This window comes from Rousettus aegyptiacus, unplaced genomic scaffold (genome assembly GCF_014176215.1).
Source record: "Rousettus aegyptiacus isolate mRouAeg1 unplaced genomic scaffold, mRouAeg1.p scaffold_m13_p_2, whole genome shotgun sequence".
NCBI lineage: Eukaryota > Metazoa > Chordata > Mammalia > Chiroptera > Pteropodidae > Rousettus > Rousettus aegyptiacus.
Window position 1 is genome coordinate 37,655 of NW_023416295.1, and position 22,062 is coordinate 59,716.

At 62.2% G+C, this 22,062-nt stretch overlaps 1 protein-coding gene and 1 long non-coding RNA gene across 4 annotated transcripts; one reads left to right on the forward strand and one right to left on the reverse strand.

Annotated features, from left to right (window-relative positions):
* Positions 1–1,177: 1,177 nt before the first annotated feature.
* On the reverse strand, positions 1,178–3,795 carry LOC107505218. The gene is made up of 3 exons (XR_001595662.2): positions 3,412–3,795; positions 3,009–3,149; positions 1,178–1,428 (listed from the first exon to the last, which is right to left on the reverse strand). It is a non-coding gene; the product is annotated as an uncharacterized LOC107505218 (long non-coding RNA).
* A 3,300-nt stretch (positions 3,796–7,095) lies between these two features.
* Positions 7,096–21,840, forward strand: PDCD1 (programmed cell death 1). 3 transcript variants are annotated; one of them, XM_016135165.2, is made up of 5 exons: positions 7,096–7,212; positions 15,267–15,626; positions 15,898–16,056; positions 17,322–17,356; positions 17,940–21,840. In XM_016135165.2, exons 1-5 carry the CDS (start codon positions 7,137–7,139, stop codon positions 18,183–18,185), a joined length of 876 nt encoding a protein of 291 aa, XP_015990651.1. In that variant the 5' UTR covers positions 7,096–7,136; the 3' UTR covers positions 18,186–21,840. The 3 variants fall into 3 exon arrangements, with proteins under 3 accessions (XP_015990651.1, XP_015990652.1, XP_015990653.1); XM_016135166.2 differs by having other exon boundaries at positions 17,943–21,840; XM_016135167.2 differs by having other exon boundaries at positions 17,946–21,840.
* The last annotated feature ends 222 nt before the right edge of the window (positions 21,841–22,062 follow it).

Here is a 22,062-nt window from a genome sequence, read left to right on the forward strand (position 1 = left end):
AAGGTGCGCACCTGCCCACGGGCGCCTACGCAACCTGTCTGGCAGGCCGGCTCTCCCGCTGCGCCCACTCCCAGCTCGCCCGGAGGACCGGGACGCCTGGCTGGGTGGAGCCCTGCCATTCTGGGCCATCCCATATCCTGATGCGGCTGTCGTCATGACAACGAAGGCACAGGCTCACATAGGGACCCGCAGTCCCCAGGCTCCCAACGAGCCTTCCACGCGGCCATAGTCCAGGCCGGCCACGGCCTCCTCTTTGCTAGGGCTGTGCCCCCTCCCTGTGCCCCTCAGCCTCCCTGGCCCTGAGGCCTGGCCGCAGCGCACGGCTCAGCGCGGGCCGCAGGCGCCTGCTCACACCTTCTCCCACGGCGGCACTGCCGTGGGCCCCAGGAGACGTGCGGGGGCAGCGTCCTCGCTGCGCGGTGGCCGTACCACCCCACTGGCCCCCAGCGCGGCAGGGCCCCAGCTGGGCTCCAGCCGCCGGGCACTGCCGGGCGGGGTCTCCGTGTGCCGCTGAAAGGGACCCAACGGGCGGAAGGGAGCACGGGGGCCCTCTCGCCCACCTGTTGAGGAACGAGCCCAGGCCAGGTGCATCCGCCCCCACCCCGATCCCGGCACTCGTGGCCAGCCTGGGGCCAGTGGTCGAGCAGCCTTCACAGCCCTCGCCGGACCCAGCAGGAGGCGCCCCTGCAATGCACCTCCACGGCCTCCGCAGCCGGTCCTGGGAACCGCCGCCGTCCAAGCGCCCAGCGGCCACGTTCGCGTCAGGGACCAGCTCCCGGGTGCCTTGTGGTTACTCTCGGCCACCAGCTGGGCCCAGGTGCTGGCCCACGGGTGCGCCCCGGCCACGCTGGCGCCCCGCGGGGCAGACGCGCTGACGGCCGCGTGGCGCTGGCCGAGGGAGAGCACGGCGCCCTTGACAGCGTCCAGTCTCCACGGCAACCAGGTCGTCTTGGAGAAACAAGAAATGAGCCTCTTTTTAGCCTTTCGAATATTTTTCATTAGGCAAGCAATGCATTTTCATTTTTAAGGAAAACTGGAAACAAATAAAAAGGAAAAACAAGCCAATGCGAGGACATCGCCATCGTCGCGTCCCCCGAGGTCGTCACCGCGCCGGCGTCCGCGGGGTCGGGTCCGGTCGGGCGTCCGCGGGGTCCGGTCGGGCGTCCGCGCGGGGTCGGGTCAGCCGTCCGCGCGGGGTCCGGTCGGGTCGGGCGTCCTCGGGGTCCGCGGAAACGTTCCCCGGCTTTCCGCGCAGAATGGAAGCCGCGCTGCACACGGGGCCCTGCAGCCTGGCTCTTAGCTCCGCGCTGGACCAGAGGCGGTTTCCCGCGCCGCACCCCCACACACCGGGCGTGCTCCGGCCTCCAGCTCGGCCACCGTCTGTCCGAGCTGCTCCCGGCTGGCTGGTTCTTGGCCGTCCAAATGGGGCTGCAAAGAGCTTTACTGAACACGTGTCATTGCAAATTTTCCCTTTTTTTTTTTTCAAACTTTTTATTAGTTAGAAATCTACATTTACTTAAAGATGCCTAAAACATAAGCGCAGAGTTTCACGAACTTCCATGAAGCCTGAGGTCAGCGCCCCTCGCGGCAGACGCACCGTGGCCGCTGCGCCCGCACCTGCGCGCCTGGGTCTGGCTCCTCCCACCTTTCCGGGTTTTTAGTTGTGAGCCTCAGAGCCTGGCCATGCGCAGCGCTGTTCTGTCAGGTGCCCCGCAGAAAGGTGAATGGAGGGAAGAATGGCCCCCATTAGGCAGAGAGTGGAGGCGCCTGAGCCCAGGACCCACCCACCCAGGACAGACGTGAAAAGCTAAGGAAGGCCACCTTTGGTGACCACTGCTGAGCAAGTGTCCTCGGGACAAGGGTCCACGCAGAGATGTGGCTTTCACACCTCCTCTTCTGTGTGGCCGTTGACAGGCAGCCAAGAGAGACCAAAGCCATCTGACACTTGCTCAGTGTAGGTAAGATTTAGAGCGTAACCAAGTGAGGCTGGGGGCCTTCTTAGGTTCTCAACACCTGGCAAAGCCTCACCCCCAGCACCCAGGTCCACGATGGCCCGGAAGCTGGCGGAAAGGGTGCTCTCCACAGGAGACCCTGCAGACCGTCCCAGGAGACAGCCAGGCCAAGCTGGGGGAGCCCTGCATCTGGGGCCCACGCCCTCCGCTCAGGCACATGGAAGCCAGCCGCCCTCCCGTCCACACACACAGAGCATTCGCTGCGTCTCCCAGGGAGGGTCGCTGCAGAACAGCCGTCTTCTAGAACTGCGGGCCCCGCCCCCGATCGCAGGCGACAGACTGGGAACAGGGCCCCTCTGTGCCGTTCCGGCAGCCCGCACAGCCCTGAGTCGGCCGCCCTGCACTCAGCTCCTCGAGTAGCCAGCTGGGGCCGATCTTTAACCCCGCTCTGGCCGACATCCCGCGCGGTCACTCCTCTCATTGCCGCCCTATCGTGGCTTGATTATTTATCACTCCATCCTCATCTTTGCTCAAGTTTGGACGCCACACTCTCGGTTTGGCTGGTGGCCCTGGAAACCCTGACACGCAGACTTAGCGCGACCGTCGCGGGCAGCAGGTGCTGGGCTCCGGGAGGACAGCGGCAGCGCCCTGCTCTCCCGTCCTGCCTCCGGGGAGCCCAGGCGTCCCCGTGCCGGGCCTCCCCGCCGCGCCCTCCGCCTGCACACGGAGCATTCTTCTTATTTTGCTACCGGCTCGCCAGTTCTCTCCCCATCCTGGTCTAGTCTGCCACTAACTCTGTCGAGTGAGTAACATTTTTAAAGTATTTTTTACTTCTGAAACATTGTGTTCTTTTCAGCCATGAGCCCTCTTCGCCTTGCAGCTGAGTATGACAGTAAGATACAAGCAAAAAAGGCAGGGAGATGCTCCCAGGAGGCCCCGCAGCGGGAGGCCGCACGGCACGAGGTCCACCCGGGGAGACGCTCCTGGGAGGCCCCGCGGCACGAGGCCCGCGGCACGAGGCCCGCCCGCCGAGACCGCCCCGCTCGCTCCACTCACTTTCGCCTTCGGGGCATCAGTGCAGAGACGACGGCCGGGCCTGCGGCAGCCACACTGAACCACGAGGGCGCCTCGCGGATGGAAGCAGAGAGGTGAGGCCCTGGTTCTTCCATGACACTTGGTGTCGCCAGACTGCTTTCTCTGGATTTCGTGTTCAGGAAAGAAATAAACTTCTAGCTGACGCTGTTACTTACGGCACTGTTTTCCGGGGGGTTTGGGTATCGCCCGGCCCATTGTTGCAATGCTAACTGAGGCGCTGGGCTGTGCCTAAAGTCCTGGGTTTGTACACACATACACATGATTACACAAGAATACCCATATGGGCACATACACACCTACACACGCAACACACACACATGTACACGCGAGCACAGAGGTCTGGAAATGTAAACCATGAATTCACCTTTAAACCACTGGTGGAATCCGGACAGCTCGGAAACTGCGGGAGTAAGACTGTCCTGCGAGCCCAGCACCTCGGCAAAAGGCCTAGCCAGCTTCACTCTGTGTGTCGTAAATGGAAAAAATGCTTTATTCAATTTTGTTTATTTGGTTCTTGAATTGGGCAGATAAATTAGGCACCCTTTTTTAACTTCTGGGAAATGCTTCAAAAACAGGTTAGAACAGAAAGTTTTTATTTGCAAACACTAATTAACCATTTCCTGTTCCAACCTCAGAAGGAGCTGTGACTCCGCCGGCCAGCGGCGTCCCGCCCAAGCGGCAGATGGCCGGGCCGTCACCCACGGCCTCCTCTGAGCAGTTTCGGGATGATCCTGCTGCTTCCTGTGTTTCTCCCCACGAATGGAAACCGCCTCGGGAGCGCAGGGCTCCCCCTCTCCCCGCCGCTGCGTCAGCACCTCCTGGGGCGGCCCCCCTGGGAACTGGAGCTCCACGTGGGGACCTTCCCCAGCCCGAGGGCCAGCTGCAGCCTCAGGAAGGGGTGGGGTGCCCTGCGAACACCCCGCAGCCCCACTTTGCTCCCCACTTCCTCATCGGTCCGGTAGGAAGCGGCCAGACAGCAGGGTCGCGGGAGCGGTGGCAGCTCGGCAGCTCCTGGGGACCGAGCTGGAGTCCCACAAACCGCACCGACGTCAGGGCGTCACGGGCAGCACCCGGAGGAGGGGGCAGGCAAGCGGCTGGGCGCAAAACGAGCCCCGGGAGACACACGCTGGTGGCCCCAGGCCACGGGCACCCTGCGTGAGCGCCCAACCCCCAACCCAGAAGGCCACGTGCCAGTCACTCCACATACGTGCACCGTGGAAACGCAGAGGCACACGGACGGGGGGCGGGGGGCGGGCGTGTGGCGGACAGGCAGGCAGCAGCGGGAACCCGCGGGGGGCCCTGATGTGGCCAGTGGGTCAGGAGCCACGGTGTGTGTGACGGGGACACGGTGTGTGACGGGGACACTGTGTGACGGGGACACTGTGTGTGACGGGGACACTGTGTGTGACGGGGACGGTGTGTGTGACGGGGACGGCGTGTGTGACGGGGACGGCGTGTGTGACGGGGACACTGTGTGACGGGGACACTGTGTGTGACGGGGACGGTGTGTGTGACGGGGACACTGTGTGTGACGGGGACACTGTGTGACGGGGACGGTGTGTGTGACGGGGACACTGTGTGTGACGGGGACTGTGTGTGACGGGGACACTGTGTGTGACGGGGACACTGTGTGTGACGGGGACACTGTGTGTGACGGGGACGGTGTGTGTGACGGGGACACTGTGTGTGACGGGGACACTGTGTGTGACGGGGACACTGTGTGTGACGGGGACGGTGTGTGTGACGGGGACACTGTGTGTGACGGGGACTGTGTGTGACGGGGACACTGTGTGTGACGGGCACGTTGTGCTGAGACGCAGTGGCACTCGCCTTGGGCTTGCCACACCCAGTGGCCCTAGGGCTCCGGCCCCTCCTCACCCGTCCCTGCCCCCTCCCCACGCTCTGACCCCTGCCCCACCTGGCGGGTGTGAGGGTCTTCAAGGCCCTGTGTCCGCCTGGTACCCCAGTCTCTTTGTCTCAAGCTGCCCCCACCTGCCCCCACCAACTCCAAACCTCTCAGGACCCAAGTGCCCCTTCAGCCTATGGAGTTGGGGTCTCCCACCCAGCCCATTCCCCCAGGGGTGTCAGTGGGAAGGGGGAGCCGCAGGGAGGGGGAAGGGTGAGCAGGAGGGAGGATGAAGGTGGGGGACAAGGAGGGGGAGGGGAGCGAAGGCGGAGACGATCAGGTGGGCGAGAGTCTGCTGGCCTCACCCATCCAGGGCACACGCCCCACGGGCCTCCACGAGCCCTTAGCCCAGGCCCTCAGAGGGGTCCCGTAGAGCCTCGGGCCCCTCGTGAAGCTGCCCTGGACAGATCGGGGACACCGAAGTGCCAGGTTCCGTGCTGGGCTGCACGGGCTGGTGGCCTAGTGGCCTTCAGCCTGCCCTGACCCCTCTCCCCAGCCCAGACGGGGCCCGCTCCTCTGGGGGGAGCGTGGGGGTGGGCGTGCAGCAGACGCCCGTCCACGGGCACCTCGCTCTCTCCCCCAGGCCAGCCGCCTGGCCGACCCGCCAGCACCCCGCCCCGACGGAGCCCGCCTGGCTGGCAGGGCCCCCGGCCCCCCAGCCCACGCCCCTCGGTGGCCCTCTGTTCCCGAGCCGAAGCCCCCGCCCCCCGCGCCTCGCCGCGCAACGACTTTGATGCGCTTTTTCCACCGCCCAGGGCTCTTTAATGTTCCCCCTTCGCAGCCCGAGCGGCGCTGCGGCTCGCAGCCGGGGCCGCCGCGCCGGGGCTCGTGGTTTCTGTCTCGGTTATTTTAAGCCGGCGAGACCTACGCATTGCATCACTAATATCAGCAGTTTCGTTTCTCCTGTTTTCCACTCACTGTACTAAAACGCTTAGAGAGAATGTGATGTGAAAACCGAACCGTCTCATAAGCCTTCGGGCCGGGCGGCCAGTGAGAGCCCCCCGCAGCCCCCGGGGGCGCAGGGGTCACCGGCCCGCGGGGGGCTCTGAGAAGGTCTGGCCTGGCCGGAGGCAAGTTCTGCATCACAGGCGAAGCCCCCAGCACTGCAGGCTGTCGGGGAAGCGGCTGACGGGGGGGGGAATCTGGAAACAGGAAGTCCCAAGCCTGGCACGGCACCCAGTGATTTGATGCTGGGCAGGGGGTGGGGGCTGCTAGGCACGGAGTCCTTGGGGGGGGGGCCAGCAGGCAAGGCCGCCGTGGGTGGGGGAGGGGCCCAGTCCCCTGGGCAGCACCGGGAGAGGGTTTCAGGCCCGGGGCTCAGGCAGACCCTCAGCTGCCCCTCCACAGGCAGCCCAGGGAGGGAGCCGGGCCCTGGAGCCAGAGTGTGCTGCCCGCGGCCCACACGTTCACGCTCACACTCACACGGTCACACTCACACGGTCACACTCACACTGTCACATTCACACGGTCACACTCACACTCAGGCTCACACGGTCACACTCACACAGTCACACTCACACGGTCACACTCACACTCAGGCTCACACGGTCACACTCACACAGTCACACTCACACAGTCACACTCACACGGTCACACTCACACTCAGGCTCACACGGTCACACTCACACAGTCACACTCACACTGTCACATTCACACGGTCACACTCACACTCAGGCTCACACGGTCACACTCACACAGTCACACTCACACAGTCACACTCACACGGTCACACTCACACTCAGGCTCACACGGTCACACTCACACAGTCACACTCACACAGTCACACTCACACGGTCACACTCACACGGTCACACTCACACAGTCACACTCACACAGTCACACTCACACTCAGGCTCACACGGTCACACTCACACGCTCACACTCACGCTCATCTCACACCCTCACACCCCTCTGCCGGGGTCTCTCCCTCGGCTTTCCCTCTCTTCCTCCCCTGTGTCTGTGAGTCTGTCTCGGCCCCTGCCCTTCTCTCTCCCTCTCCTCCCAACCTGTCCGTCTCCCCGACCTCTCCCTACCCGCCCCTGCCTACGCGAGGAGGGGGAGGAAGAGGGGGCGGGGGCTCGGGGCGGGTCCCTTCCACAAGACGCGTTCGGTTTCCTTTCTGGGCACACACCGCTGCTGGAACAGAGGGGGGCAGGAGGCCGGCAGCCGCTGGCGATCGGGGCATGGGGGCCCCGCGGGCGCCCTGGCCACTGCTCTGGGCCGTGCTGCAGCTGGGCTGGCGGCCAGGATGGCTCCTAGGTACGCGGGTCGGGGTTTGGTGATGCGAGGGGTGGTGGCACGGGGTCAGGGCTGGGAACGGCCCCCCGCCCTTGGTCCTTCACGGGTGGGGAGGGGGCTGTGGGAAGGCCAGGCCCCTGAGACCCGGCGCTGCCCCCGGCAGAGAGCTGTGTGGCCTGGGTGAGGGAAGTGGCCTCTCCGGGCTCGGCGGGGGGGTGTGACCGGGAGCAGACAGCAGCGTCCTGGCCAGTCCTCCGTGTGCCCCTCTGCAGGGTGACGGGCATGGGCCGGCTGCCCCGCTGTGTCTGCCCAGGTGGGGTTGGCCGCGCGGGGGGCTGACTGGCTCCCAGGGTGACAGGCTGGATGGCCTGAGACTTATCCTAATTCTATGAAATGTGTAATCATGCGCGTGAAGGCAGGTCGCCCGCCCACCCCTTCAGCGACCTGGGGTGCATGTACCCGGGGTCTCCGGGTGAGGCTCCCAGGTCCACCATGCCTGGCCTGGCTCACGGTGGCCATGGCAGGTTCTGGGGAGAGCGTCGTGGCCCTGAGACCCTGTACAGGCTGCCTGTGTACGGCAGGCCCATGTCAAACTGTGACAGTCATCGGCACCGCACAGAGGAGGCCGGGGATGGCATGCCTGTGCCTCCCTGGGACGGTGGGATGGGGTAGCAATGGTCCCTGGCAGGACCAAGGTGAGGTGGGGTGCCCTGACACCCCACTGGCAGCATTGGTCCTGGAGTCCTGTGCCCACGGGCCCTGCCGGGGCCGGCGTGGTAACGCTTGGGGCACCAGGCAGCCTGGCTTTCCTCCTTGGCATGGCTCACTCTCCAGGAAGACCTCAAGGTCCACGGAGGAAACTCAGTGCTGGGGTCAGTGGTCCAAGGGCCCGTAGCCACTGGAGGGCCTTGCGCGGGCAGAGGGTGCAGGTCACCAGGGAGGAAGGCCAAGGTGTAAAAGGGACTGTGAGCCCCCCACACCCCGCTCCCCACCAGACCCCTCCCCAGAGCAGGGGAGGCTAACATGAGGTTCTGCGGCCGGACTCCAGCTTCAGCTGCAGACGAGATTTCAAACCCAGTGTGCCTCAGTTTCCCCACCCATGCCACTGGTGCCAGGGGGGCCCCGCTCAGCTGATGTTGCACATGGGGTGGTCCTGCTCCTTCCCCCAACCGCGGGCACTCTGGGCTGCAGGGGGCTTTTTATCCTGTGGCATATCTTTTTTCCTCCTTAATTTATTTGCCGATCTATTATTTCGGTCATTCCCATGGAAACCCCCCTTCTTATGTACCTGGTTTTTTGCATTTTATGAACTATCCCAAACCCACACCCCACCCTCGGTTAATGAGTGTGAATGCAAGCACGGGCTTTGGGGCGAGAGCCTGAAGTGCGGACGCCAGCCCCCCACCCCCGGTGAGCTTCGTACCTAGACCTCTCTTCTCCACTGGAAGCAGGGGCCACGATGCTGCCCTCCAGGGCCGTTCATAGAACCGTTCAGCACAGCCAGGACACATTTGTTTCAAGTTTGAAACATTTGTTTCAATGACTCATTGTTTTCAGCTTACAATTTCAAAAACTATCATGCAGAGAAGTCACACCAACATGGCAGTGAGCACCCTTTACCCCAGAGTCGCCGGGCGGCGAGGCTGCCGCGTTTGCTGTCCGTGCCCGCGGCCGTCACAGCTGCCTCGGGCCCGGCGGCCTGTAAGACAGAGGCTGACTGCCTCATGGTCCGGAGGCTGGAAGCCCAAGGCGAGCTGTCGGCCAGCTGGTCTGTCCAGAGGCGGAGCCTTCCCAGGCCTCTCCAGCTAACCGAGGTGGCCATCGACCCTTGGCTGCCCTTGGCCAGCAGGCCCTTCACCCCCTGCCTCTGCCTTCGCCTGGCCTCTCCTGTGTGTCTGTCCCAACGCCCTTCTCCTTGTGCTGGGGACGGTGTGTGCCACGACCTGAGCTCACCTAGAACGACCACAGAAGGCTGCCCGCCAAGGTGTGGGGCCGGACGCGCCATGGGAACGGGCCCCGGCGCTCCCCGTCTGCGCCCGGACCCTGGGTCTGGGCCGAGCCGTGCGCAGTTACTTGCGGACGGCTCTCCTCGTGCAGCTTCCGTGCGGCCCCGGGGCCCAGGTGCCCCCGCGCCCCAGCCCGGCCCTCTGCTCGTTTGTGTGTCTGACGCCCCCTGAGGGCTGCCTGCCTCGTGTGGATGTCCCTCAGCTTCCTCCGACCTGGAACAGGACCCGCCTCTGTCTTTGTTGGCTCTGGAGTTTCTCGGTTTTATTTTAGATATGAAAAGTCTTTAGAATTAGGAATATTTTTTACTGAGGTAGAATTTACATGACGTTCTATCAGCTGTGACAGATTGATACTTGTACATATTAGGAAACAGTCGCCACCATGAGTCTAGTCAGCAGCCAGAACCACACACAGTTAAAGAATTTTTTTTCTTGCAGTGAAAACTTTCGAGATCCACTCTATTAGCTACTTTCCAATATACAACACGGCCGCGCCTCGGTATCTGGGTATCTGTGGTTTTTGGCCCAGTCCCTCATACGTAATGGCACATCATTCCATGCGTGTGCTCGGCATGTGGCTAATTCAACTGTACGTGTCTCCATTTACCTAACTGTCTAAAAATAGCAAAAATAGAGACAGGAAGCAGATGGGTGCTGGCGGGGGTTGGCGACGGGGGGGGGGGGCTGTCTGCAGGGCAGCAGGAAGGACCTCTGGGGAGACGGAACAGCTCTGTACCGAGATTGTGGCGGGACTTGCTGAAACCCGAGTTACGCCCCGAATGGAAGAACCCTACTCCACGCTAGGAAGACGAAGACATACCATGACATGGGGGTCTCTGAGACGAAGTGAAAACCCACAGACGCCATGAAACTAGCCTGCGAGAAGCAGCGGCACCCGGACACGGCGGCGGGGTGGGGGCCGGCCCGGGGGGCCTTGGGGGGCCACGTCCTGCCCGAGCACCAGCAGCGCTGAAAACGGGTGCTGTGCTCGCACCGGCGCAGGCCCCTGTGCGCGGCCGCTCTGCCCGCGCCCCTGCGGTGGCCTCTGCTGCCCGACCCGACGCGGGCCGACGCGGGGTCAGGGTGCGGAAGGCGGCTCCAGCTCCCGGCCAGACTGCGCAAGGGCAGAAGACCTCTCTGTGCGATGTCGGCATCGAGAAGGAAACGATGAAAGAAACTCCCAGGGCAAAATGGAGTCACATGTCAGGGGACAAAACCGTGAGCGAAACCAGAGCCGGCATTGACCCGGATCCCTCGCGGTGACTCTGCACGCCCGCCCACCGCCAGGGCCTGGCTGTCCTCGAGTCGGGGCCGCAGCCCCCAGGCCCGTGCCGCGTGCGCGCTTCGCCGTGCAGCTGTGGACAGGCTCGTCCCAGCCCTCCTCGCAGGACTGTCCCCCAGAACCCCATGCGAGTAGAGGGTCTGGAGCCGCCACCACTCGGCGGCGGCTTCTCCGCCCTTGCCCTGCGAGGCGCCGGGCCGGGGAGCAAGCTCACGCAGTCACGCGTACAAGTAACGGTGGCGCTGAGTGCCACCGGCGCCACCGCGGAGGCGCGAGCTGAGGCCAACGGCGAGTGTGGGGCGGAGGCTGCGCGCGGCAGCCCATGGGGCTCACGGGGCCACATGCGAGGAGCTGGGATCACACCGTCACCCTCGTGGCACTTAGAAGCCATACGAGGCTTTTAAACCAAAAAGGGATGAGAAAGTGTTTTAAAACTTGACATACGTAAACATCGGAAATATCTGCTGAGGGACGATGGTATTTGAAGAAGAAAGTATCAAGCGTCTCGTACTGTGTTTACGGACCCGACGTCCCAGACACGATGAGCAGAAAGGACGGTCTCAGGAAACTCACGAGGACGACAAGCCAGGTCGACGGGAAAGTTGCCAGGAAGAAAAACCGCGAGGAGAGACTGAAGGCGCAGCGGCGAGAGAGATGCTGACAGCTCTTCGATCTCTCTGGCCTGGAGTGATATTTTTTAAGTTCCAGATGTTACTCACTTGGAAGAACACTGGGAACTAAGAACAGTTTATGGATATAAAGTAGCTGGAAATGAGATTCGACGTTGCGTGAGAAGCAAGTTATAGAAAGATCCAGAATTCCTTTAATCCCTGTGCATGGTCAGTGGCAACGCGGCGACGGCCTAGAGACCTGTGACTGGACTGCACAGGAAACGAGGTAGGATTTTCAAAGACACATGATAGAAATACCAGTGAACTCGCCACCGTTCTGAGCTGCACGTAAATGAGGAGGACTTGGTCTGGCGGAGGGTTTTAAGCCTCTCAAACAACCTTGGGATAAACTGCGCCTGACATCGCATTTGCCTTTGATTGGCATAATTTCAAAAAGATGGAGAAGAATCAGATGGAGAACTAAGAAAAGCAGCTTGGTATTGAGTAAACTGATTTATGAAAAATTCCACAGAAAGAAAATACGTGTAACTTTGCCAAGAGATCACTACGGGGCAATGACAGTATTTGGAAAGGAAACACGCCCAGTGTGGGGGAGGGGGTCCTTGGGCACGTTATGAAAAGCTGTAATTCTAGTTTATGGAGTGAAATTGGAAACAAGACTCAAAGCATTCAAAGCCGCCTTCCGTGAGGTGGAGACCTGTCTTTGAAAAGATGAGTGTGACCTTGGGACTTCTGAGTGCTTTCATCTGTGGTTTTACTTTTATTTTTAAAACTATAACCATTGTGATGAACAGAGGCGTTTCTTCTTGCGTGTAAGTACAAGGAGCACTTGATGATCGCACGTGCTTGGCACAGGCCCTTGTTCTAAGGGTCCTGGGGCTCGCTCACCGCTGGGCAGCAGCTCAGGCGAAGGGCGGCGTCCCGCGGTGCGTCACGGGCTGGACCAACGGCACGGATGTGCCCGACGCAGGCAAGGACAGATGCCGGCCACTCTGCCTCCACCAGCGTCGAGGCCGGACTTACCCTGACACGTCGCCGCCATCTCCCACAGCCAAACCGAGGGCCAGGCCACGAGCAGCTTCCTGCGCCCCCCCCCACTCGACCCCCAGCACCCGCGTTCATCTGAGAAACGCGATCGAACGTGCTGCCCCAGCGAAGCAAACCACAAGGGTGTCCAGGGACCCCCGGCGGGGCGCCCGCAGTTCACCCGCTGGGTTCTCGGATACCTGCCCCTGCCACGTGCACCGGCGGTGGCCGGTGGCCCAAGCAGCACGGGGTTTGCTGGCGGCCTGGCACACACGGCTCACTGAGCTCCACGCAGCAGGAGGCTGGGGCCAGTGGCAGCCTGGCCCGTGGGCGCCCCGCCGAGGGGAACCCACCGAGCAGGAAGCACTGGGCCGCCAGCTCCGTGGCGAGGCCCAGGTTTAGTCCGGCCCCGCCCACGGCCGCCACGGCTCCAGGAGCCTCGCCGGTCCCCTCGCCACTCAGGGCCCTGCTGTTCCTGTCCAGACACGTCCGGAGGTCACCACACTCCAACAGTCCCCGGATGCTTTGCCTCCCCCGTTCTGTCCTCCTCACTGTCTCCAGCCACCACCTGGAGCAGCCCAAGTTCTTACCAGCTCACACTTAATACACAATCACATTCTCTCTAGGCAAAAAAAAAAAAAAAAAAAAAAGGCATTACAGGTGGGCAAACCACTGGTGGGGACGAGGTGTCCGGGCAACACACGCGCCCAAGAAAGGGACAGCCACCACCCGACTCCAGCGCGGGGAAGTGCCCAGCGGCGCAGGCCTCCTGATGTTTAAGGAGAGGCCAGGAGTCCAGACGTTTATAGTCTTGCAGATTTTAGGCGCGTTAACTAAGTCTGGGCTGTTCAGTTTTGTTTTAGAGTCTACATGTAAGTGAGACCATATGGTATTTGCCTTTCTCTGACTTATTTCACTTAGCATAATGCCCTCAAGTTCTATCCAGATTGTCAAAAATGGCAAAATTTTCTTTTCCATGGTTAATAGTCAACTGTATAAACGGCTATGGTAAATAGTGCTCCAGTGAACACAGAGGTACATATAGCTTTTCAAGTTACTGTTTTTTCTTCAGATAAATACCCAGAAGTGGAATTGCTGGGTCATATAGTCCTATTTTTAATTTTTCGAGGAACTGCTATGCCATTTTCCATAGTGGTTGCACTAATTTACACTCCCACCAACAGTGAACAAGTGTTCCCTTTTCTCCACTTGCTGTTTGTTGATTTGATGATGGCTGTTCAGACAGGTATGAGGTGACATCTCACTGTGGCGTTGATTTGCATTTCCCTGATGATTAGTGATGCTGAGCATCTTCTCACATGGCTGTTGGCTGTTGGCTGTTGGCTGTGTGTCCTCTTGGAAAAATATCTGTTTAGGTCCTATGCCCATTTCATGATCAAATTGTTTTGCTATTGAGCTGTCTCAGTTGCTTATACACCTTGGATATTAACCCCTTATCAGGTTTATGATTTGCAAATATCTTCTGTTCTGCAGGCTGCCTCTTCGCTTGTTCATGGCTTCCTTGGCTGCGCAGAGGCTTTTCCATTCGATGCAACCCCACTGGGTGCTTTCTGCTTCGTTGCCAGCCCTGGCATTCTTACAGGGTCCAGGTGGGGTGTGTAGGCACCCGCCGCCCAGTGCATCTGATGCTCGTTTGTGGCAGATCACAGACATGCTGACCTTTCTTGGGCACCCGCCAGGGACCCCACAGCAGGGACATTCCCTCTGGGCCCTTTTCCTTTTGTGATGAGTAAGAGACCCGTGGGGGCAGGTGGACAGGAACCCAGCAGCTCAAGGTCCCACCTAGTCAAGTTCAGAAGCCGTGAAAGGCACCGCGAAGAGCCAACGAAGAGACAGTGACTCAAATGGTCACAAATTAAGGTCTAGGGGAGCAGATGAGAGCCCCAACTGGCGAGAGGCAGGGCCACCCCTCCACGCACGAGGACAGGGTCTCAGGACCTGTCAGCAAATGTGCGCGCACGGAGGGCGGCCTGCTGGAGGGGGCGCCGTGCACGGCGTCAGTCCCAAGGGGAGCTTCCCGAGTCGCCCTAGCCACGAGAGGGGGGCTGCTCAGGGCCGTGGCAGGGCGGACCAGGTGGCAGCATGAGCGTGGCGAGGGTGGGGGAGCGGCCGGGGTGGTGCGTGCAGACGGGGCGCTTGGCGGTCGTGAGGTGCGGCTCTCGGCGGCGGGCATGGCAGCGACGCTGTCCGCTCCGGAGCTGCTGCGACGGCTCATCGCAACCTCGCTGGACCTGCATCCGCCCTGGATGCCACTCACGTGACGTGCTCTCTAAGGAGACCCGTGTGCTTCCGTAACGAACATTGGAACGAGATGTGCGCCGCGCTGTCAGGGCAGCCTGGGCACATGGTGACAGTTAGGACACACTGCAGCCCTCCTGGTGTATGTGTCTCCCCCAGGAAAGTGGGGGAGTGGCAGACACCAGGTATCCACAGGGCCCAGCCTACACGGGGACCCCCACTGAAGGCCCAGCCCCCCAGGCCTCCCCGATGTGCTGCTCCTCGCCAGTGAACGTGCCCCCCCTGAGCCACACAGAGCCACCCCTCCACAGGGTCCGGGGAACCCAGCCTGGGCCTCCTGGCCCTGGCCCACGCAGTGCCCACCCTCACGTCCAGCGGACACTCGAGGGGACCCACAGCACATACAGCTGCACGCCCGGCCACGTGCCGGCACAGGCCACCCGCCAACGACCAGGAACCCCAGGGGAGGGCGATGGCTGCCGGGCCCTGGCCTCTCCAAGCCGAAGCATCCTCAGTGCAGACAGGGGAGGGGACGGCCCTGCGCCGGCACGGTGCAGACCCTGGGGCACAGAGCTGGGACCACGCGGTCGGCAAGGCGGGGTGAGGGCAGCAGAAATGGGCCAGAAAGTGGCCAGGCCCAGGTCTCGACACAATCCAAGAAGGTCCCGCCCAGTGCCACCAGGCTGGAGTGAGCTGCCCATCCCTGGAGGCGTGGAGGAAAAGCTGCAGGGCCCACGGCAGAGGCGTGGTCGGGGCGTTCCAGTGTGTGTGGGCCTTCTAGAACCTTCCTATGGCACAGCATGTGGGAGGGTGGAGGGTCTCGGTGGGCTGCCCATACGCCCCTTCCTTACCATCTGCGATTCTCCCAAGATGTCCCTGACAGGTCATGGAGACCCCTCACCTTCGACCCGCCGCAGCTCCTGGTGGCCGAGGGAGACACGGCCACCTTCACCTGCAGCTTCTCCAACACGTCTGAGCACTTCGTGCTCAACTGGTACCGCCTGAGCCCCCGGAACCAGCACGACAAGCTGGCCGCCTTCCCTGAGGACGGCGGCCAGCCCAGCAGCGACCGGCGCTTCCAGGTCACGCGGCTGCCCAATGGGCGCGACTTCCAGATGAGTGTCCTTGAGGCCCGGCGCAACGACAGCGGCATCTACCTCTGCGGGGCCATCTCCCTGCCTCCCAAGACTCAGATCCACGAGAGCCCCCACGCGGAGCTCATAGTGACAGGTGCGGCCCCGCTGAGGGGCGGGCAGGGCAGGGCTGGGCGGCCTGCGGCACGGAGTAGGCCGGGCTCTGGCCCAGGCCCAGGCTGCAGACCTCAGTGACTGGAAGCACCTCACGCCCACTTGTCCTCAGGGAGGGGCAGGTGGCAGGCGCCACCAGGGATGAGGTGAGACAGGTCAGTGCAGGTCTAGCACTGAGGCCCCTCAGAACCTGGAGAGGGCAGGGCAGGACCCTGAGTCCCAATCCCCGAATGTCTGTCCTTTTTTGTCCCCAGAGAGAATCCTGAAGCAGCCCACTGAGGGCCCCAGCCCCCCACCCAGGCCCACGGGCCAGCTGCAGAGCCTGGTCATCAGCATCACAAGCATCCTGGTGGGTGTCCTGCTGCTGCTGCTGCTGACCTGGGTCCTGGCCGCCTTCCCCAGGGCCACAAGAGGTAATGCCCAGCCAGCCTGCCCAGTCTGGGCCAGGCAGAGCCGGAGGGACCGCCTTCAGCCCTGCCCACCAGCCCCTCCCAACCCTCCTTTACCCTCTTCCTCCACTGCCCTCCACAGGGATGAGCCCCCAGGGAAGGGGGACTGGCCCTCCCAGGATATGGGGTCCTTCAGAGATACCGGCCTTGTCCCCTTCCCCTTGCCTGCTCATAGGAGGGGGCTGCGAGGAGGGGCAGTGGGGAAGGCAGTGCCAAGGTCACAAAGGAACGTGAGGAGAGCCCCCCCAGGCTGAGCCACCTGCTCTGGCTGCATCAAGGCCTCCCCCAAACCTCAGGCTGCACCTCAGGCCACAAGACACTGTGAAAGTGCTTCTAACACTGCTGGGCGCCTGTGAGCATAGCCGCAGCCCCAGGTGTGTGCTGTGACACCCACTCAGACAGTCTAGAGAAGTTTTGTGGATGCCCTACCCCCATGCAAACAACTCCTCCCCCAACCAGGCCAGGGTGAGAGTCCATCTTCCTAGAGCCCCTGTCCAGGGTCAGGTCAACCCTCCTTCAGACCCCAGTACCAGCGGCTTCAGGTCGCACTCTTCCTGGATGGGCACTTAGGGGTACACGTGGCCAGAGAGCAGGAGGCCTCACAGGAGCCTGGACAAGGCTCTGGGCACTGTTGGCCTCCAGTCTCCCTGAGCAGGCTGGGGAAGTGGCCATGCTGACGGGCTGGGCCAGGCCCCTGTGGGTGTTCATTTCTCCAGCCACCACGGTTTCCTCCTTGGGATGTTTCACAGAATGTGGTGTGCCCTGGGCACTGGGCACGGGCAGAGATCCACGTGGTGTTTCTGTGCAGTCAGTGGGACAGACGCTGCCCCAGCATTACTAATTATGCACCTGCTGTATGCTTCGTGGCACCAGCCGGGGACCAAGAGTAGGTTTGGCGCTTGCAGTGGGCACCAGGCTCGGTTGGGTTTGTGAACAGAGGCTGCAGAAGCACAAGGCCTGGAAGCCAGGCCGTCCTACTGTGGCCATATGCCCGGACACCTCACATCCAGCCAGGCCCTTGGAGATGAGCAGGTGCTCAGATTGTTGCATAGGGACTGGGGGCAGGTAGGAACAATGCTCAGCCACCCAAGATAAAAGGCATGGAGACCTTCCCATGCCCAGAGGAACCCCCCCCACACACTCCCCCTCCCCCTCCCCCTCCCACCTCCGCCCCTGCTGAGCCTCGTGCTGGCCATTCTGGGCTCCTGACACCCCTGTGTTCTCTGCAGGGGTCTGTGCCTGCCAGAGCGAAGACCCACCTCTGGTGAGTTTCCTTCCCCTTCTGGAAATCGGCCGGGGGCAGGCTGGGCTACTCCCTCCTAGGGAGAGTGACCTCAGGAGCAGCCACACCTGTCCTCGACCATGTCCCTTCATTTGAGCGTGGGTACCCCGCCCATGCGACCGGCCACGAGGCAGACGCCCTGCCCGGTGGTAAACGGGCTTCTGTGCACGCGCACATGCTTGGGTGTGCGCCTGCGTGCGTCTGCGTGCGCGTCTGCGCGCTCCTCTGCGTGCGTCTGCGTGCTTCCGCGTGCGCGTCTGCGCGCTCCTCTGCGTGCGTCTGCGTGTGCGTCTGCGCGCTCCCCTGCGTGCGTCTGCGTGCGCGTCTGCGTGCGTCTACGCGCTACTCTGCGTGCGTCTGCGTGCTCGTCTACGTGCGTCTGCGTGTGCGTCTGCGCGCTCCTCTGCGTGCGTCTGCGTGAGCGTCTACGTGCGCCCGCCTGCCTGACTGTATGCGTGTGTGCGTCCGTCCGTGCGCGCGTCTCCACGTGCCAGCTATGTGTGCGCTTGCGTGTGCGCCGGCCTCTCGGAGAGCACTGACCCCCCCCCTTCCTTCTGCCTCTAAGAAGCAGGGCGCCCCCCCGGGGCCTGTGTTCTCCGTGGTGGACTATGGGGAGCTGGACTTCCAGTGGCGAGAGAAGACCCCGGAGCCCTCGGGCCCCTGTGTCCCTGAGCCGACGATGACGACGGAGTACGCCACCATCGTCTTTCCCAGCAGGCCCGGTTCCCCCAGCCGCAGGGCCTCCGCGGACAGCCCACACGGGCCCCGGCCTCTGAGGCCTGAGGACGGACACTGCTCTTGGCCGCTCTGACAGCTTCCTCCCCAGCCCGCGCCCTCTGCCCAGAGCAGAGCCGAGTGTGCAGGAGCAGGCCGCGGGGAGAGGAGCAGGGACTGCCTGGCGCCGAGCTCTGTCAGGGTGACGCTCCTGCACCGTGCCAGCCCTGCCTGGCTCTCTCGTTAGTGCTTGCAGGGACTTGGACGCAAGAGGGAACACTGTCCCTTCTTGGGGGAGGAGAGGAGGCTGCCTGGATGCCAGGCCCAAACCTGGACTGAGCTGGCCTAAGTCTCCCTCCTGAACTGCTGCTCGGCCTTCACCAGGCCTTCCATGGGGGTGTTGGGGACTTTAGCGTCACCGTGACCCCACTGCCTCCAGGAAGCCTGGTGCCTGATGTGGGACCCGGGTCCTGCTTGAAGGCACTGCCTTGGAGCGGCCAGTGAGGTGCTGCCACAGCGAGGAGAGCCAGCAGGTGCCCAGAGGGTGACGGGGGAATGCACAGGGTAGGGTACCCCAGGCCTGGGAAGAGCTCCTGGGGGTGGGGGGCGGGTAGGGCAGCCCCCCCCCCCCCCCCGTGTGCCGCCTCCTCGGCATCTGTTCATGGTGCTAATCAAAGGGGCCTCAGGGGGATCCTACCTGGAGTGTTGGATGGGTGGAAGTGTGCCCTTACCTGGCACCCCCTGGCCAGGCCTGTCCTCACCAGCCTCACACCAAACGTTGGCTGTCCAGGGCAGTGAGGCTGGTGGGCACCCACCATGGGGACTGGAAAACGCGTGTCCCTCATGGGCCCCACACACTTCGAGTCCCCTCCCTTCCCACTATATTATATTAAATAACGATGAAGCTCTACGAAAGGCCCCAGTTCTCTCCTGCCGTTCAGCTGCTGGGGGTTGGCAGGTGCAGGACTCTGCTCCCCTCCCCCACTATCCTGGGAACATGGAGGTCTCTCCTCTCTATCTCTAGATTCATACCCTATGACTTCAGGTGGCCGCTGGGCATGACCCCCTACAAGCCCCCCCGAACTTCACACCCCAGGGTCTCACTGCCCCAACCCCAGACCACCTCAGCCTGGCAGGGGTGCCCCCTATGTCTGCCCTGCTCCAGCTCCCATGAGCCCCCACACCCTGGGGTCCTTCCTGGACGGTATCTGGGCCCAGGGTGGGGGCCAGGCCAGGTGGGTGGGCAGGCTGCACCAGCTACTTGTGAGTGGGTGCCAGGGTGCAGCACTTGTGGGAAACGCAGTTCCTCCGCATGCAAAGGTTCACAATGTGGGGTTCCTGACTTCAATGACAGACACCCCACAGGCTCCCGCTTCTCGGTGAGCCTCGTCCAGGCCCCGCCCCCGGGCCGGCCCTCTGAGCTCATAGCCTGTTCTCCTGACACCAGGGTCTGTTCTGGAGCCACCGCCTCCAGGACCAGGCAAGGGTTCCGGACAAGGTCGTGCATCAGAGGGGACACCACTCGGGACTCTGCAGGTGTTGCAGTTTTGCCTGGAAAACCCACTGGGTTTTGTGGGGAAACTAGTAAGCAACAAGAAATTATAGGCAGATGGCAGATACAAAGTCAGCATCCCGACATGAAGGGCTGTCATGTATTCAAACACTAACCAGTTAGCAGGAGTGGCAGAGAATGTTTCCTCTACGGAACAGGAAAGACCAAACACCCGAGGCGTAAGTTCAGTGAGACGCAGACCGCGGGAGAGCACAGTGTGGGCCTGTTTGACGGGAACACACGCCTGGGCTGGGGTGACTCGGCACCATCGAGACGTCAGTCCTTCCTGAGTTCATTTATAAATTTAACAGGATCTCAGCAAAAACCCACTTATCTAAGCTGTAAAGTTCACATGGAAAAATGAGCAAGTTATAGCTAAGAACACCATGAAAAGAAAGTGAAAGACCAGCTTTATCAGATCTAAGCTCATGGCGGTTAGAGCAGTGGGATGAGCTCATGGAAAGGGACGGGGAAGGAGCGGACCCCACCACGGGGGCAGGTGGACTGTTGATAGGTGGCGGGGCCCACGCGGCCGCGGGACAGGCGCTCCGGACTCGGCGTGCCGTGCGCCTGCAGAAAGCCCGCGAGCTGCCGGGAGGCCAGGACGGAAAGCAGCCCTGCAGGACACGAGCAAACACGGGCAACCCCTTCCTCACATCGGCTCAGAACTGAGGCGCAGCAAAGAGAAGCCCCTCGGCCGCGTCAGTCGAGGGGAGTGAGGCGGCGTGGCACGCAGCATCGCACAGACGGGGACGGCGTGAGCGACGGCACTCAGGCCGCGGTGCGCGTGGCAGACCCAGAAACAGAGAGAACAGGTCGGCGGCGCGATGGGCGAGCGAGCGGAGATGTGGCCGGACGGTTCACACCTGTGCACACACACCCCCTCACGCACACGCGTGTATTCTACATGTTCCTTAAACGACGAACGGATGTTCAGTTTTACTCACAGTGAGAAAAATGCAGATTACAATGGCATCTGGCAAACCCCAGCAGCACTGCTGCTGAGGGCACAGGGTGGACGTGCCAAACTGGAGAATGGGGTGGCACCGAGCAGCTAGCGAAGAGAGGCATCTGCCCTTTGACCCATGAATCCTACTGGGAATACCCCACTGGGGTGACCGGCACTCAGGCTTGCTGTGCTGGGGCTGCGGTCACAGGAGATGGGGAGGCCGCGGCGGCAGCGGGAGCAGCAGGGGCCAGTCTCGGGGGGGACATCTGCTCCTCAGACCGATGACCGTGACCAGCTGTGTGGGGTGTGTGCAGGAAGGACCAGACAACTCACTGCCCCCAAAGGCGAGGGACCAAGCCGGGGTCCTGTCACGGAATGAGGGAGCAATCTGCACATCAAAACTACCAAAATTAAAAAAAAATCTAGGTGATTATCACATCTTCAGTATGTTAAAAGAGTATAAGCTCGTACTGATAAAAAAAAAAAAGTGCCCGCAGTGGAAGGAAGGAAGTGGCGGCCTCTCCGCCGAGTCCTGGCTGGTGTGCGGCCGCCGGTGGCAGCCTGGAGATGAGCACCGGGCGGACACACTCAGCACTTTGCCCTCGCCTTCCCGTAAGGCGCCCCTGCGCCTGCCTCCACTCACTTTTTCCGTCCCCTTCTCTGCCCCAGCCGCATGTGTCACGGCCCCGGCTGGGGCGGCTCGCCCACCCCCGCCCACGCCTGCTGCCACGGGTCTGTCCCTGTGTGTCTGTGCGACTCACTGAGTGTGGCTTCGGGGGCCAGGTGCGGCTGGGCCACAAGGCTCTGGCCCCGGGCCTGGGCTTCCTGAGTGAGGCCTGAGCCCCCGGCTGGTGGCGGAGTGGCTGTGCAGCAGCCGGGGTCCACCCGGCTCTGTTGCTGTGCCCCGGAGTCCCCCACCACCCGTGGGGCCTGTGTTTGTGGCTCCTGAGCTCACCGACGCGCTGTGGGCTGGCGTGTGGGCGTCCCTTAAGCTCTCGGCTCTTGCACGTGGGGCACCCTGGGCTCGTGGCTCGTCAGGGGCGCGAGAGCCTGGAAGGGTGGGTCCCCACTTTGTCTAAGCTCCTCGACTCAGCCACTTCCCCACCCTTTGAACTCCTCACGCAGGGGTCCCGGCCCTGCCCCAGGTCCCAGGACTCAGCTCTCGTTGGTACTTTGGGCAAAACGGAGCCAGCAGCAGGGGCTGGGGGCTGCCTGGGGGCTCGAGGGCCCGGGCATGGCCAAAGGCCGCGGCTGTTTTTTGGTATGTTTTTATCTCAATCTAAATCCCAAAACTAAATGACCACATGGAATATCAGCCATTGGGCCATCACCTTTCAAAGGTGTGCACATCGGTGGCAGCGACCACCGCGCCCCGGAGGGGCGAGGGTGGCGCGTGGGGTGTAGACACAGTGCGGCGTCATTCGGCCTGGGAAGGGGAGGCCGTTCTGACACCTGCTGCCTGGGAAGGAACCT